This window comes from Salvelinus alpinus, chromosome 35, assembly GCF_045679555.1.
Source record: "Salvelinus alpinus chromosome 35, SLU_Salpinus.1, whole genome shotgun sequence".
NCBI lineage: Eukaryota > Metazoa > Chordata > Actinopteri > Salmoniformes > Salmonidae > Salvelinus > Salvelinus alpinus.
The window spans coordinates 23,779,297-23,795,453 of record NC_092120.1 but is presented as its reverse complement, the minus strand read 5'-3'; the positions used below and the strand labels follow the sequence as shown (position 1 = coordinate 23,795,453).

Here is a 16,157-nt window from a genome sequence, read left to right as displayed (position 1 = left end):
CCTAACCAAAATAGAGAATAAAAGCCTCTCTATGGCCAGGGCGTGACAATGGGAAAGTGCCTAATTCCTTACATAAGGGAAAGCAGGCCATGTCTGTACTACAGAATGTAGGGCACGCAGGAGACCAGTGTTATTTCATAGTTGTGATGTCTTCACTATTATTCTACAATGTAGAAAATAGTAAAAATACAGAAAAATCCTGGAATGAGTAGGTGTGTCCAAACTTTTGACTGCTACTTGCTGAATTAATTTTTATTAATATTAAGGTGTTTCTACTCCATGAAAAACCCTCTGGGTTTCCGTTAGGATGGAGCAGAAAATATGGTGCTGTACAACGTGACGCTCATAAATTCAGAGCATTGTCAGATTGTCAGTTTGTAAATTCAGACCGTTTCGGCTCACACTGGACATTCGGGCCGAGGAGTAGGGTTGATTTGAGTGTTCTGGTCTTACAACTGCAGTCAAGCACCCAAGCTAACGTTGGCTAGCTACTTCCAGACACAAATGAGACCACTCTGACATTTTTACTCGCCCTAACTGCCTTACCAGCTCTGCTTTCGTGTTAACCAGAGCGTTGGTGACTGTAAATGTGCTGCTGGAAACAATTAAATTACGCTTTTTTCCCGACGTTTACTGACACTGGCCATATTCAACGGGTGTTGAGCACTCAAAGTAATTATTCTGCGTTCTGGTACACTCAGGACGAGAGTGCTCTGTAGATAGTAGGCTGGACATGACATTTTTAACAACGTTATTTTCTGTTGAAAACTAGTTCATTGCATCCGCTGTGGAGCCCAGTTTCATAATATGACCATATTTCCCAGATCCTTGCTGTCGTTTTGAAGTAATCGCAAAAAAACAGGCCTTATTTTTGTGCATTTTTCACCCTGCCGGCTCCTATTAGTTCTATTGAGCACCGTGGCACCAACTCGCCTTCTGAACGTACAATTCCCAGCTTATTGTTCAACGTCACAATGCCTGCTTCTCTATTGTTGGCAATGAGACCTGCTCACGTTGTTTAATAGTTCAAATGTAAACAACAAAAATCATATTGGAACTCTGCGATCTTCCCATTGTTTCCTATGGGGGAAATATAGGCATGTCTGTCTATTTCGCCAAATATCTCACTGTGTATATATATATATATATATATATATATATATATATATATTTTTTTTTTTATAAGTCGGGCACCATTTTAAATCAGGACAATCTCCTCTTCGTAATTATGTAAGTCTGGGCAGTGTGCTCGTTTGTCATCGATCGCTAGACCAGGAATAGTTTGACGCTTTTTTCCCCCCATAGTTTTTCATTACGCAGACATAAGCACAGTTGACACCATCGAGGTGCGGATGTTTACTTTCTACACAAGTTGTTTTTTCCAGTTTCGTCCGACGAACAGATTGTGGTAAAATAAAAAGGGATACATTTTTTATGGAATTCTAAGCATCACTCAAGTCAAAACAGGCTCTGCGAACGTTAGACTCCATTAATTTGCTATGGGCTCCCGCTAGTTAGCCAACGTTCTTAAGCCGTTTCTCAGCCTTGGGTGACTTTTGACTCGTTCTATTGTTCAGCCTATAGATGGCGAGAGCGAATTTACAAAAGCACCCGAATGTCCATTGAGAACGCACAAGGACTATACCATTTAGCTAAGCTAAGAATGACAAGAATAATCAAGTCAAAAAACGTTGGGTAGTTAGATAGCCTATAATTAATATACTGGCAAGTTGGATGTACAAATACTAACATTAGGTAGCTAGCTAACATACCGGTACATACTGCTGTAATATGCTATGTGGTTCATAAGGACAGCGTAGCTAACAAATTGTCAGCCAACATAACGTGTAATGTAACTTATTTGAAAAGTCATTACCTTATTACATTGAGTAGCAAGCTACCCCTTGGTCTTTAGGGCAAATCTGGCCTGTAATAGGAGGGGGGTTTTCAAACCTAGCTCGGCTATTAGACTATTTAGTAAAGGTTGAATAGTCTATTGTTCAGCTATTAGCCCCCCTCCCCAACTTGCAACAAATTGTTGTTCCCATCTCATTCCTTTCCCTCTTCCACTCATCATCATTCTGCTCCTGAGTGGCTTGCGTGTGGGCGTGCTGGCAGGATCAAGTTTAATATTACGATTTCTGTCATTTGAATTTGGCGCTCTGCAATTTCACCGGATGTTGTCGAGGTGGGTCACTTGAGGCACGCCTAACCCAAAGAGGTTTTAAGTATCTCATTGAAATACTATCCTGTGTCCTCAGATTAATGCAGATGAAGGGAGTTAGAAATGCATTTTTCCCCCCTCTATATATGAATTACAATCAATCATGTTTCTTGTAGAGGTCGACCGATTAATCGGAATGGCCGATTAATTAGGGCCGATTTCAAGTTTTCATAACAATCTGAATTTTGGGACACCGATCATGGCCGATTACATTGCACTCCACGAGGAAACTGCATGGCAGGCTGACTACCTGTTATGCGAGTGCAGCAAGAAGCCAAGGTAAGGTGCTAGCTAGCATTAAACGTATCTTAACATAATCACTAGTTAACTACACATGGTTGATGATATTACTAGTTCATCTAGCTTGTCCTGCGTTGCATATAATCGATGCGGTGCCTGTTAATTTATAATTGAATCACAGCCTACTTCGCCAAACGGGTGATTTAACAAGCGCATTCGCGAAAAAAGCACTGTCGTTGCACCAATGTGTACCTAACCATAAACATGAACGCCTTTTAAAAAAATCAATACACAAGTATATACTTTTAAACCTGCATATTTAGTTAATATTGCCTGCTAACATGAATTTCTTATAATTAAATTGTGTCACTTCTCTTGCATTCTGTGCAACAGAGTCAGGGTATATGCAGCAGTTTAGGCCGCCTGGCTCGTTGGAAACTGTGTGAAGCCTATTTCTTCCTAACAAAGACAGCCAACATCGCCAAACGGGGGATGATTTAACAAAGGCGCATTTGCGAAAAAAGCACAATCGTTGCACGAATGTACCTAACCATAATCAATTCCTTTCTAAAAATCAATGCACATAAGTATATTTTTTTAAACCTGCATATTTAGTTAAAAGAAATTCATGTTAGCAGGCAATATTAAACTAGGGAAATGGTGTCACTTCTCTTGCGTTCATTGCACACAGAGTCAGGGTATGTGCAACAGTTTGAGCCGCCTGGCTCGTTGCGAACTAATTTGCCTGAATTTTATGACATAACATTGAAGGTTGTGCAATGTAACAGCAATATTTAGACTTATGGATCTATTTATCTATCCGTTAGATAAAATACGGAACGGTTCCGTATTTCACTGAAAGAATAAACGTTTTGTTTTCGAAATGATAGTTTCCGGATTTGACCATATTAATGATCTAAGGCTCATATGTCTGTGTGTTATTATATTATAATTAAGTCTATTATTTGATAGAGTACTCTGACTGAGCGGTGGTAGGCAGCAGCAGGCTCGTAAGCATTCATTCAAACAGCACTTTACTGCATTTGCCAGCAGCTCTTCGCAATGCATTGCGCTGTTTATGACTTCAAGCCTATCAACTCCCGAGATTAGGCTGGCAACACTAAAGTACCTATTAGAACATCCAATAGTCAAAGGTACATGAAATAGAAATGGTATAGAGAGAAATAGTCCTATAATTAAGTCCTAAAAATAACTACAACCTAAAACTTCTTACCTGGGAATATTGAAGACTCATGTTCAAAGGAACCACCAGCTTTCATATGTTCTCATGTTCTGAGCAAGGAACTTAAACGTTAGCTTTTTTACATGGCACATATTGCACTTTTACTTTCTTCTCCAACACTTTGTTTTTGCATTATTTTCACCAAATTGAACATGTTTCATTATTTATTTGAGACTAAATTGATTTTATTGATGTATTATATTAAGTTAAAATAAAAGTGTTCATTGTTCATTCAGTATTATTGTAATTGGCGTTATTAAAAAAATATATATATATAAAAAAAATCGCCCGATTAATCGCTATTGGCTTTTTTTGGTCCTCCAATAAATCGGTATTGGTGTTTAAAAATCATAATCGGTCGACCTCTAGTTTCTAGTCTATTGCATAGTTACAATGTGTAATTATCGATGTCCCAGGCGCAGGAGTGGTAAACACTGTTGAAGTGTATAATTGTAATACATACAGTTGAAGTCGGAAGTTTACATACACTTAGGTTGGAATCATTAAAACTCGCTTTTCAACCACTCCACAAATTTCTTATTAACAGTCATTTTTTCATCAATTGTTTACAGACAGATTATTTCACTGTATCACAATTCCAGTGGGTCAAAAGTTCACATAATCTAAGTTGACTGTGCCTTTAAAAAGCTTGGAAAATTCCAGAAAATTATGTCATGGCTTTAGAAGCTTAGGATAGGCTAATTGACATAATTTGAGTCAATTGGAGGTGTACCTGGGGATGTATTTCAAGGCCTAAATTCAAACTCAGTGCCTCTTTGGTGACATCATGGGAAAAGCAAAAGAAATCAGCCAAGACCTCAGAAAAACAATTGTAGACCTCCACAAGTCTGGTTCATCCTTGGGAGCAGTTTCCAAACGCCTGAAGGTACCACGTTCATCAGTACGCAAGTATGAACACCATGGGACCACGCAGCTGTCATACCGCTCAGGAAGGAGACGCGTTCTGTCTCCTAGAGAGGAATGTACTTTGGTGCGAAAAGTGCAAATCAATCCCAGAACAACAGCGAAGGACATTGTGAAGATGCTGGAGGAAACAGTTACAAAAGTATCTATATCCACAGTAAAACCAGTCCTATATCGACATAAACTGAAAGGCCACTCAGCATGGAAGAAGCCACTGCTCCAAAACCCCATAAAAAAAGGCAGACTATGGTTTGCAACTGCACATGGGTACAAAGATTGTACTTTTTAGAGAAATGTCCTCTGGTCTGATAACGATTGTCATTATGGCCAAACAGTTATGTTTGGAGGTAAAATGGGGATGCTTGCAAGCCGAAGAACACCATCCCAAACGTGAAGCATGGGGGTGGCAGCATCATGTTGTGGGGGTGGTTTGCTGCAGGAGGGACTGGTGCACTTCACAAAATAGATGGCATCATGAGGACGGAAAATGATGTGGATATATTGAAGCAACATCTCAAGACATCAGTCAGGAAGTTAAAGCTTGGTCGCAAATGGGTCTAACCCCAAGCATACTTCCAAAGTTGTGGCAAAATGGCTTAAGGACAACAAAGTCAAGGTATTGGAGTGGCCATCACAAAGCCCTGACCTCAATCCCATAGAAAATGTGTGGGTAGAACTGAAAAAGCGTGTGCGAGCAAAGAGGCCTGCAAACCTGACTCAGTTACACCAGCTCTGTCAAAAGGAATGGGCTAAAATTCACCCAACTTATTGTGGGAAGCTTGTGGAAGGCTACCCGAAACATTTGACCAAAGTTAAACAGTTTAAAGGCAATGCTACCAAATACTAATTGAGTGTATGTAAACTCCTGAGCCACTGGGAATGTGATGAAAGAAATAAAGCTGAAATAAATCATTCTCTCTATTATTATGACATTTCACATTCTTAAAATAAAGTGGTGATCCTAACTGACCTTAGACCAGGAATTTTTACTAGGATTAAATGTCAGGAATTGTGAAAAACTGAGTTTAAATGTATTTGGCTAAGGTGTACGTAAACTTCCGACTTCAACTGTATTATTTAGTATACAATACCAGTCAAAAGTTAGGTCACACCTACTCATTCAAGGGTTTTATTTAATTTTTTACTATTTTCTACATTGTAGAATAATAGTGAAGACATCCAAACTATGAAATAGCACATATGGAATAATGTAGTAACCCAAAAAGGGTTAAACAAATCAAAATATATTACATATTTTAGATTCTTCAAAGTAGCCACCATTTGCCTTGACGACAGCTTTGCACACTCTTGGCCTTCTCTCAACCAGCTTCACATGGAATGCTTTTCCAACAGTCTTTAAGGAGTTCCCACATATGCTGAGCACATGTTGGCTGCTTTCCTTCTCTCAACCAGCTTCATGAGGTAGTCACCTGGAATGCATTTCAATTAACAGGTGTCCCTCCATTCTTAAAAGTTAATTTGTGGAATTTCTTTCCTTCTTAATGCGTTTGAGCCAATCAGTGTTGTGACAAGGTAGTGGTGGTATACAGAAGATAGCCCTATTTGGTAAAAGACCAAGTCCATATTATGTCAAGAACAGCTCAAATAAGCAAAGAGAAACGACAGTCCATCGTTACTTTAAGACATGAAGGTCAGTCAATGTGGAAAATTTCAAGAACTTTTAACGTTTTTTCAAGTGCAGTTGCAAAAACCATAAAGCGCTATGATGAAACTGGCTCTCATGAGGACTGCCACAAGAAAGAAAGACCTCTGCTGCAGAGGATACATTTATTGGAGTTAACTGCACCTCAGATTGTAGCCCAATCTGGGGGCGGCAGGTAGCCTAGTGGTTCAACATTTTAAGAACTGACTTGTTGGAAAGGTGGCATCCTATGACGGTGCCACATTGAAAGTCACTGAGCTCGTCAGTAAGGCCATCTACTGCCAATGTTTGAATATGGAGATTGCATGGCTGTGTGCTCAATTTGATACACGTCAGCAACGGTTGTGGCTGAAATAGCCAAATCCACTCTTTTGAATGGGTGTCCACATACTTTTGTAAATATAGTGTATGTGTTCCTCCAGGTGGGAGAGGGCAGTGTGGAGTGCAATACAGATTGAGTCATCTGTGGAGGCAGTATGCGAATTGGAATGGGTCCAGGGTGTTTGGGATGATGTGAGCCAATACTAGCCTTTCATGGCTACAGATGTGAGTGCTATGGGGCAATAGTCATTTAGACAGTTACCTTGGCGTTCTTGGGCATAGGGCCTGCTTGAAACATGTAGGTATTACAGACTGGGTCAGGTTGAAAATGTCAGTGTAGACACTTGCCAGCACATGTTCTCAATCAAAGCATGATTTTCCCCTCAGTCTGCATATTTCGAATCAGATAAGAGGCTTTAAAACTCAACACAAAACACCGGTAAAGCTGTATCCACATTTACACGTTGGAATGCAATTTCATGTCCAGAAATGTTAATCTAGAATTAAAGTAGCAAACAGTTATCATGACAGGGTAGCCGACGCATTGTTTGAATAGCCTACTTCCAAGGGGGAAATACGGGCTATAAACCGATTAGGTGAATATACTAATAACATGCCCTAGACTACCCGTCTAGTGAGGTTGATTCTGATCTGGAATGCAGAGGGGCAAGTCTCTCACAAAACAAGCACTATCCTCAGATTCGAAGCAATCTAATAAAACACATTTTCATAACAAAGTTGCCTATTATGAAGAGCCCATTATCTCGCCTCTTGACAATTATCTCAGTAAGCCCTCTTCATTATCCAATAAATCGAACCATCCATTGAATAGCCTTCAGTCGCCTATGAATAAAGTTAACTGCGGAAAACATACTGCGACACCTTTCACACCCCTTTTCAGGCTCAACACATCGAGTGACTTGACTTGAAAACAAGAAGGAAGGGCTCTTTACCTGTTGGTCCCTCTATGCCTTCGGCGTAGATTTGAACGGCCAGGAGTAGCAGAAAAGCGCAGGTGTTCATTGTGCAGTTTTAGTCCAGTTTGGAATAGCTGCAGAAATCATTTCAGTGACTCCTCGAGGACCGATCTGCAAGTTGTGGACTCCAGCCTATCGATTCCCGAATTCTTGCTGAAACGTGGGTGCGAGACAACGGCAGTAGTGTAAGCCGTACTAACTGACGTCAGGATAAACAGTACAAAACATTTTCTCTCTTCCCCCCAAGCACACTTTCTGTCTCGATATGTGTGTGATTAAAAATATGCGACGGACGCCTCCAAGTGGCACCTTCTTGCAACTATTCTGGCGCTTGTTGATTTTTCTGAGGTTAGATTGAACTCGCTACATGTCTCTCTCCGTGCGTGCGTGTGTCTCGCCAAGCATTCACATACATCCACCTAGTCTCTTGCAACAAACAGCCTAGTCTCCATCAAAATATAGTAGCTGATTGGTTCTGGGTGCTGAGGTTATCCACCTGATGATCTCCCAAAACATGTCACACCAGAACCACTCTGACCAGTGGCTCAAAGTAGCCTAGACAATGGATTCACTGGTGGCTTTATGATCACAGGTGAGATGAGCAGATCGGCAACAATGGACACAGTCTGTCAGTCTATCTGCAGAATGGGAAACAGATTAATTATCCTAACAGCTTCACAGGTTGAGTGAATAAGGCTTCTTTTTTTTGTTGCACTCAACAAAAGACCAGGTACCTTTTGAGCTATCAAATCAAATCAAATCAAGTTTATTTTATATAGCCCTTCGTACATCAGCTAATATCTCGAAGTGCTGTACAGACACCCAGCCTAAAACCCCAAACAGCAAGCAATGCAGGTGTAGAAGCACGGAGCTATGAATAGGAGTAGCTTGTGAGGAGCCAACCACTGTGGCTGGCTGCTATGTCATAACTTGGGGAAGGGAAGAGACATAGATATCCAAATATTAATCCATCTATCAATATAAATGTACTCTGTATAGCTCAGTCTCTATGACATTGTACTGTGTAGGCTATGGGTATGTGTGACTTGTTCAGAGGTGCATATTTTTACTCCATAAAGAATGCACCCATATAAAAATATACCTTATTGAACAGCGGGGACTGCGAAGAGACACATGCACAGACAGACGCACATACACATGATTACATACACACAAGTACACATGGATTTTTTGTTGTTGTAGATATATGGTAGTAGAGGGCACACAATGTGTTGTGAAATCTGTTGTAAAATGTAATGTAACGTTTTTAATTGTATATATATCTGCCTTCATTTTGCTGGACCCCAGGAAGAGATGAGAAAATACTTAAATTAGAGACTTTAACAGATCAGTAACATGTGTTGCAGATATATGGTGGTAGAGGGCACACAATGTGTTGTGAAATCTGTTGTGAAATGTAATGTAACATTTTTAATTGTATATAACTGCCTTAATTTGTGTTGTGAAATCTGTTGTGAAATGTAATGTAACGTTTTTAATTGTATATAACTGCCATAATATTGCTGGATCCCAGGAAGAGACAAGAGAAAATACTTCAATTTGAGACATTAAAAGATCAGCTAATGGGGATCCATAATAAATACAAACACAAAAATACAAATGCATTTGTTTATAGGAGACTCTCAATTGCATACTCCTCACCTCCTCTCTCCTCGCCCCCTTCTCAAAATCCATTGGAGGAGAAGGTCAGAGGGGAGGAGCTTTCTTTTCAAATAGGTTTTGAGAAGGAGGCGAGGAGAGAGGACGCGAGAAGTAGGCCATTGAGATTCTCCCAGTGTATTATTCTGAAGAAGAAGATTCCTGCATGTTACTGATCTGTTAAAGTCTCAAATTGAAGTATTTTCCTTCGTCTGGTCTGTTTAGTGATTGAAAATCATTGTTACATGTTCCATCAGACACTTTAGCCCTTAGCTAATCCTTCAATACAGGTTAAGGACACTTAAATGAGAATGCTTGGTCTGTCACTCTTACCGGTCATTCACCTGACATCCATTTTCAAACATGTCATTGATTCAACACAAAGCTATGGACACTGATAATCTTGTGAGTTTAATGGACCATTAAGTCAGGCATGATGGCATGTTTAGATTAGTTCATTTGCCATGTGACTACATACAGCAACATGCATTAAGACATTGCAATGTGATTTATTTATTCCATGATTTATTTCATGAATTGCCACATACTGTCACATATAAATGGTGTCCCTCACATATTTATGGTGGAATTACATGGGCCTTGTGACTCATAATTCAAGTTAAATCTTTTAGGAAGCTGAAAAGTGCGGACAAGGCAACAGCATCCCACTGGGCACAGCACGTCATTTCAACTTGGTAATATTTGGTAGAGACGTTGATCAATGAGATCTCAACCTATATTCACCACTCAAAAAGATAGTAAACAGTTATTTAATTTCGGTACTATCGAAAACTATACTCGACTAATAATCAACTACATTTAAATATTGGATTGAGGTTGAGAACACATTGTGATCTGATTTGACTAAAACACATAATGAATTCAACAGGGATTATCGCCAATCCATGAAGTGTGTTGATTATATGTTTAGAAGTAGTTGCCATTTTGTGATGTAAGCTTTTTTACAATAAATAAGGATAAAAGTACCCTGATACAGTATGTACACTGAACAAAAATATAAACACAAAGTGCAACAATTTAAAAGATTTTACTGAGTTACAGTTCATATAAGGAAATTAGTCAATTTAAATGAATTCATTAGGCCCTAATCTATGGATATCACATGTCTCGGAATAAAAATATGCACCTATTGGTCGAAGATACCTTAAAAAATAAGTAGGAGAAGGGGATCAGAAAACCAGTCAGTGTCCAGTGTCCAGTCGGTGTGACCACCACTTGCCTCATGCAGCGTGATACATCTCCTTCACATAGAGTTGATCAGGGTGTTGATTGTGGCCTGTGGAATGTTGTCCCACTCCTCTTTAATGCTGTGCGATGTAGCTGGATATTAGCGGGAACTGGAACTCGCTGTCATGCAAGTCGATCCAGAGCTTCTCAAATATGCTCAATGGGTGAGTATGCAGGCCATGGAAGAACTGGGACATTTTCAGCTTGCAGGAATTGTGTACAGATCCTTGTGACGGGGCCCTGCATTATCATGCTGAGACGTGATGGCGGTAGATGAATGGCACGACAATGGGCCTCAGGAAGTCGTGCATTCAAATTGCCATCAATAAAATGCAATGGCGTTCGTTGTCCGTAGCTTATGCATGCCCATACCATAACCTCACCGCTACCATGGAGCACTTTGTTCACAACATTGACATCAGCAAACCGCTCGCTAACACCACGTCATATACGCCATCTGACATCTGCCCAGTACAGTTGAAACCGGGATTCATTCGTAAAGAGCACACTTTTCCACCGTGCCAGTGGCCATCAAAGATGAGCATTTGTCCACTGAGTTTGGTTATGATGCCAAACTGCAGTCAGGTCAAGACCCTGGTGAGGACAATGAGCACACAGATGAGCTTCCCTAAAATGGTTTCTGACAGATTATGCAGAAATTCTTCAGTTGTGCAAATCCACAGTTTCATCAGCTGTCCGGGTAGCTGGTCTCAGACTATCCCACAGGTGATGAAGCCAGATGTGGAGGTCCTGGGCTGGGGTGGTTGGTTACACATGGTCTGCGGTTGTTAGGCCGGTTGGGCATACTGCCAAATTCTCTAAAACAATATTGGAGACGGCTTATGGTAGAGAAATTAACATTTAATTATCTGGCAACAGCTCTGGTGGACATTCCTGCAGTCAGCATTCCAATTGCACGCTCCCTCAAAACTTGAGATATATGTGGCATTGTGTTGTGTGACAAAACTGCACATTTTGGAGTGGCCTTTTATTGTCCCCAGCACAAGGTGCAACTGTGTAATGATCATGCTGTTTAATCAGCTTCTTGATATGCCACACCTGTCAGGTGGATGGACTACCTTGGCAAAGGAGAAATGCTCATTAACAGGGATATGAACAAATTTGTGTACAACATTTTAGAGAAATACACTTTTTGTGCGCATGTAAAAAAAAAAATCTGATCATTTATTTCAGCTCATAATACATGGGACCAACACTTTACATGTTGTTTTTATATTTTCGTTCAGTATATAATGAAACAACTATTAAGAACAATACAGTACCAGTCAAAAGTTTGGAAATACCTACTCATTCAAGGGTTTTTCTTTATTTTTACTATTGTCTACATTATAGAATAATGGTGAAGAAATTGAAACTATGAAATAACACATATGGAATAATTTTTATATTAGCGATTTTTCAATGTAGCCACCATTTGCCTTGATGACAGCTTTGCACACTCTTGGCATGCTCTCAACCAGCTTTATCTGGAATGCTTTTCCAACAGTCTTGAAGGAGTTCCCACATATGCTGAGCACTTGTTGGCTGCTTTTCCTTCACTCTGCGGTCCAACTTATCCCAAACCATCTCAATTGGGTTGAGGTTGGGTGATTGTGGAGGCCAGGTCATGTGATGCAGTACTCCACCACTCTCCTTCTTGGTCAAATAGCCCTTACACAGCCTAGAGGTGTGTTGGGTCATTGTCCTGTTGAAAAACAAATGATAGTCCCATTAAGCGCATGGATGGCATATCACTGCAGAATTCTGTGGTAGCCATACTGGTGCCTTAAATTCCTTGAATTCTAAATAAATCACCAGTAAAGCACCCCCACACCATCACACCTCCTCTTCCATGCTTCATGGTTAGAACAAAAAAAATGGATTCATCAGACCAAAGGACAGATTACCACCGGTCTAATGTCCATTGCAAGTCTCTTTGTCTTATTGGTGTCCTTTAGTAGTGGTTTCTTTGTAGCAATTCGACCATGAAAGGCCTGATTCACGCCGTCTCCTCTGAACAGTTGATGTTGAGATGTGTCTGTTACTGAACTTTGTGAAGCATTTATTTGGGCAGCAATTTCTGGGGCTGGTAACGCTAATGAACTTATCCTCTGCAACAGAGGTAACTCTGGGTCTTCCTTTCCTGTGGCGGTCATCATGAGAGCCATTTTTTATCATAGTGCTTGATGGTTTTTGCGACGGCACTTGAAGAAACTTTAAAAGTTCTTGAAACTGTCGTTTCTCTTTGCTTATTTGAGCTGTTCTTACCATAATATGGACTTGGTCTTTTACCAAAGAGGGCTATCCTCTGTATATCACCACTACCCTGTCACAACACAACTGATAGGCTCAAATGCATTGAGAAGGAAAGAAATTCCACAAATGGCACACCTGTTAATTGAAATGACTACCTCATTAAGCATTTCGCTACACCTGTAATAACATCTGCTAAACATGTGTATGTGACCAATAACATTTTGAGAGACTGCAAAGAGTGTGCAAAGCTGTCATCAAGGCAAAGGGTGGATACTTTGAAGAATCTGTTTAACACTTTTTTGGTTACTACATGATTCCATATGTGTTATTTCATAGTTTTGATGTCTTCACTATTATTCTACAATGTAGAAAATAGTTTTTTTTAAATAAAGAAAAACCTTGAATGAGTAGATGTGTCAAAACTTTTGACTGGTACTGTAAAGACAAGATTAAATCAATGTCACACAACTCACTTTGGGCACACACCACCATCCCACAAGTCCAGAGATCGGCAGACAAGCGATGGTGCTCTCTGCCACTGTTTGAAGGAGACTGAAAGTTTTGTGACCTGTATAGTCAATGGCTCGCTGGGTAGCTTTGGCTGGTATTGACTTGGTGGCGATGCTGCTGGATCCGCATGGGCCAACCGAGCCGAGGAGAAGGTTCCCCCAGACTCCACAGCAGTGGAGGGAAGATGGGAAAGGACATCTAGTGTGGGCTCAGTCTCCGTAGCAGGCAACTCCTGAGGACTAGCTGGGGCCGAGGACATGATGTGTCCCACCCCGGTCTCAGTTGCAGCCATGCCCGACAACAGTGCCGGGGCTGGAGAGGCAACTTCTTGCTGCTGTCCTCCATATGACTGTCCCATGTTCTCCACTGCAACCTGTTGAAGAGGGCTCCCCTGACAGGAGGAAGCCTGGATCTGGTCTTCTGTTGTATAATGTGAAGATTGTATATTCTGCACAATAGGGGAAAAACAGGCACCCTATTCTCCATATGGCGTATGCAGCGATGTACATGGCGCTGCAACTCCGTTGTACTCCTTACGTAGACGAATAATCCACACACTGGGTTGTTGAGGATGCGGCCCCACCTGATGCTGAGTAGTATCCCACAGGTGGAGGAGAAGAGCCATAGGGTCCACATGAAAAGCTTACTTGCAAGCCCTTAACCAACAATGCAGTTCAAGAAATAGTTTACTTAGAAAATATTTTCTAAATAAACTAAGGTGAAAAAAAAGTTAAACAACAAAAAAACAATAACGAGGCTATATACAGGGGGTACCGGTACCGAGTCATTGTACGGGGGTACAGGTTAGTCGAGGTAATGTTTACATGTTGTTAGGGTTAAAGTGACTATGCATAGATAATAAACAGCGGGTAGCACCAGTGTAAAAAGAAAGGGGTGGGGGGGTCAATGTAAATAGTATAAACAGCTGGGACTCTTTATTGTGGTCAAGTAGGGCACCAGCTCGGGATCCATGGGAGCAGAGGGATAGTCACGTGATCTTCCACCTCCTGGGGAAAGAGTGAGTATTCCCTTTTCATCACTTTCTGCTAAACTCTTTTTGGTGTCCATCACACTAGTTGACTGTCCCTCATGCACTGGGTCTACAGCGTTAGCGGATTCCGGTGCCTCGGGGGAAATTTATTGACCAGACCCTTGCCTCCTCTCTGAACATCATCTCATACCCACTCTCCAGAACCATCACACACATCATCCAACCACTCACCCTCACCGTGGAGTCCATTCATCAGGAGAACATCACCAGTTCCCAAGATCATCTTCGGCCTCCCTTGGCTTCAACGCCATAACCCCACCATCTCATGGTCGAGGATGAGATTGACAGACTGGTCACCCAAATGCCAGACGACCTGCTTCCCCATCCCCTGTGGTTCCACATCGGTTGAGAGTCCTGTGGTTGTCCTTCAGCCCAACATCCCGTAGGTATGTTCCAAGACCGTGCCACCTGTCTTCCTCCTCATCGCATGGACTGGGACTGTGCCATCGACCTGCTTGCAAGTTCCGAGCCCCCGTGCAGACGCATCTACCCTCTGTCGGTGGCTGAGACCAAAGCCATGGAGGAGTACATCTAAGAGGCCTCCAACAAGGTTTCATTCGCACGTCCACTTGTCCTGCATCAGCTGGTTTCTTCTTCGTGGCCAAGAAGGATGAGTTACGTCCATGTATTGATTACAGAGGACCCAATGAAATCCCCATAAAGCAGCTTTACCCTCTCTCGTTGGTGCCGCAGCCATCGAACTGCTCCGCGGGGCCCGGTTCTTTACCATGCTGGACCTGCGGAGTACATACAATTTCATCTGCATCCGGGAGGGAGATGAATGGAAGATGGCTTTTAGCATTGTCTGGTCACTACGAGTATTGGTGATGCCATTTGGCTTAGCTAATGCTCTGTCAGTGTTCCAGGTATTTGTCAACGAGGTGTTCAGGGACATGCTTGGACACCAGGTGGTCGTATATATTGATGACATCCTGGTCTACTCGGCTACCCTGGAAGATCACAACGCTCATGTTTGGCCAGTCCTGGAACACCTTCTGGCTAACCACCTGTTCGTCAAGGCTGTGAAGTGCCAGTTTCGTCAGAAGGCTGTCTCCTTTGTAGGCTACCAAATCAGCCCGCAGGGAGTGAGGATGGATGACAAGGAGGCAGATGCAGTCAGGTCATGGCCAGTCCCAACCACCATAAAGGAGTTACAATGGTTTTTGGGGTTAGCTAACTTCTACCACCGTTTCATCAGGAACTTCAGCTCCGTTGCCACTCCTCTCTCAAGGGTGACCCCCATAGGTTGGTGTGGAGCCCATCAGCCGACAAGGCCTTCTGTCTACTCAAGTGACGTTTCACCTCCGCCCTATTACTCAAACACCCAGATCCCAGGATATCCTTTGTGGTGGAGGTGGGCGTGGGGGCAGTTCTGTCTCAATGACAAGATAATCCACAGAAATTGTATCCGTGTGCATATTACTCTAAGAAACTGTCCCCTGCAGAGAGGAATTACCAATAATCTCATCCTCCCGAGTCATAGCCCCTATGGTCTGGGATGTAGATGTGGACATCCGCCAGGCTCTGGAGAGGGAGCCTGCACCCACCAACTGTCCTCCTAAGCGCATCTACGTTCCCACAGGGACAAGGGATCAGCTGCTGACCTGGGCACACACAGCTGTCGTCGTTGGACAGCCAGGTATTTCTCACACTACCCAATCCATCTCTGAGAAGTACTGGTGGCCCACCTTGGTGCAGGACATCACTCGCTACGTCAACTCCTGTTCCATATGTGCCAAAACCAATTCCCCCCCCCCCCCCCCCCCGTAACACTCCAGCAAGGATAGATGAGAACAGCTTCCCTGGTCTCATCTATCCATTGACTTTGTTACTGATCTCCC

General features: G+C 42.1%; 1 protein-coding gene across 8 annotated transcripts in view; it reads right to left on the bottom strand.

Annotated features, from left to right (window-relative positions):
• Positions 1 to 7,971, bottom strand: part of ptprub (protein tyrosine phosphatase receptor type Ub) — a 341,711-nt gene extending 333,740 nt beyond the window's left edge. For 2 of the 8 annotated variants that reach the window (XM_071384252.1, XM_071384253.1), the window contains exon 1: positions 7,569 to 7,969. In XM_071384252.1, the coding sequence (XP_071240353.1) occupies positions 7,569 to 7,638 (70 nt within the window). In that variant the 5' untranslated portion in view covers positions 7,639 to 7,969. Of the gene's footprint in view, positions 1 to 7,568 lie in introns of all 8 variants that reach the window. The other 6 variants (XM_071384255.1, XM_071384260.1, XM_071384254.1 and 3 more) reach the window with 5 other exon arrangements.
• Positions 7,972 to 16,157: the final 8,186 nt, after the last annotated feature.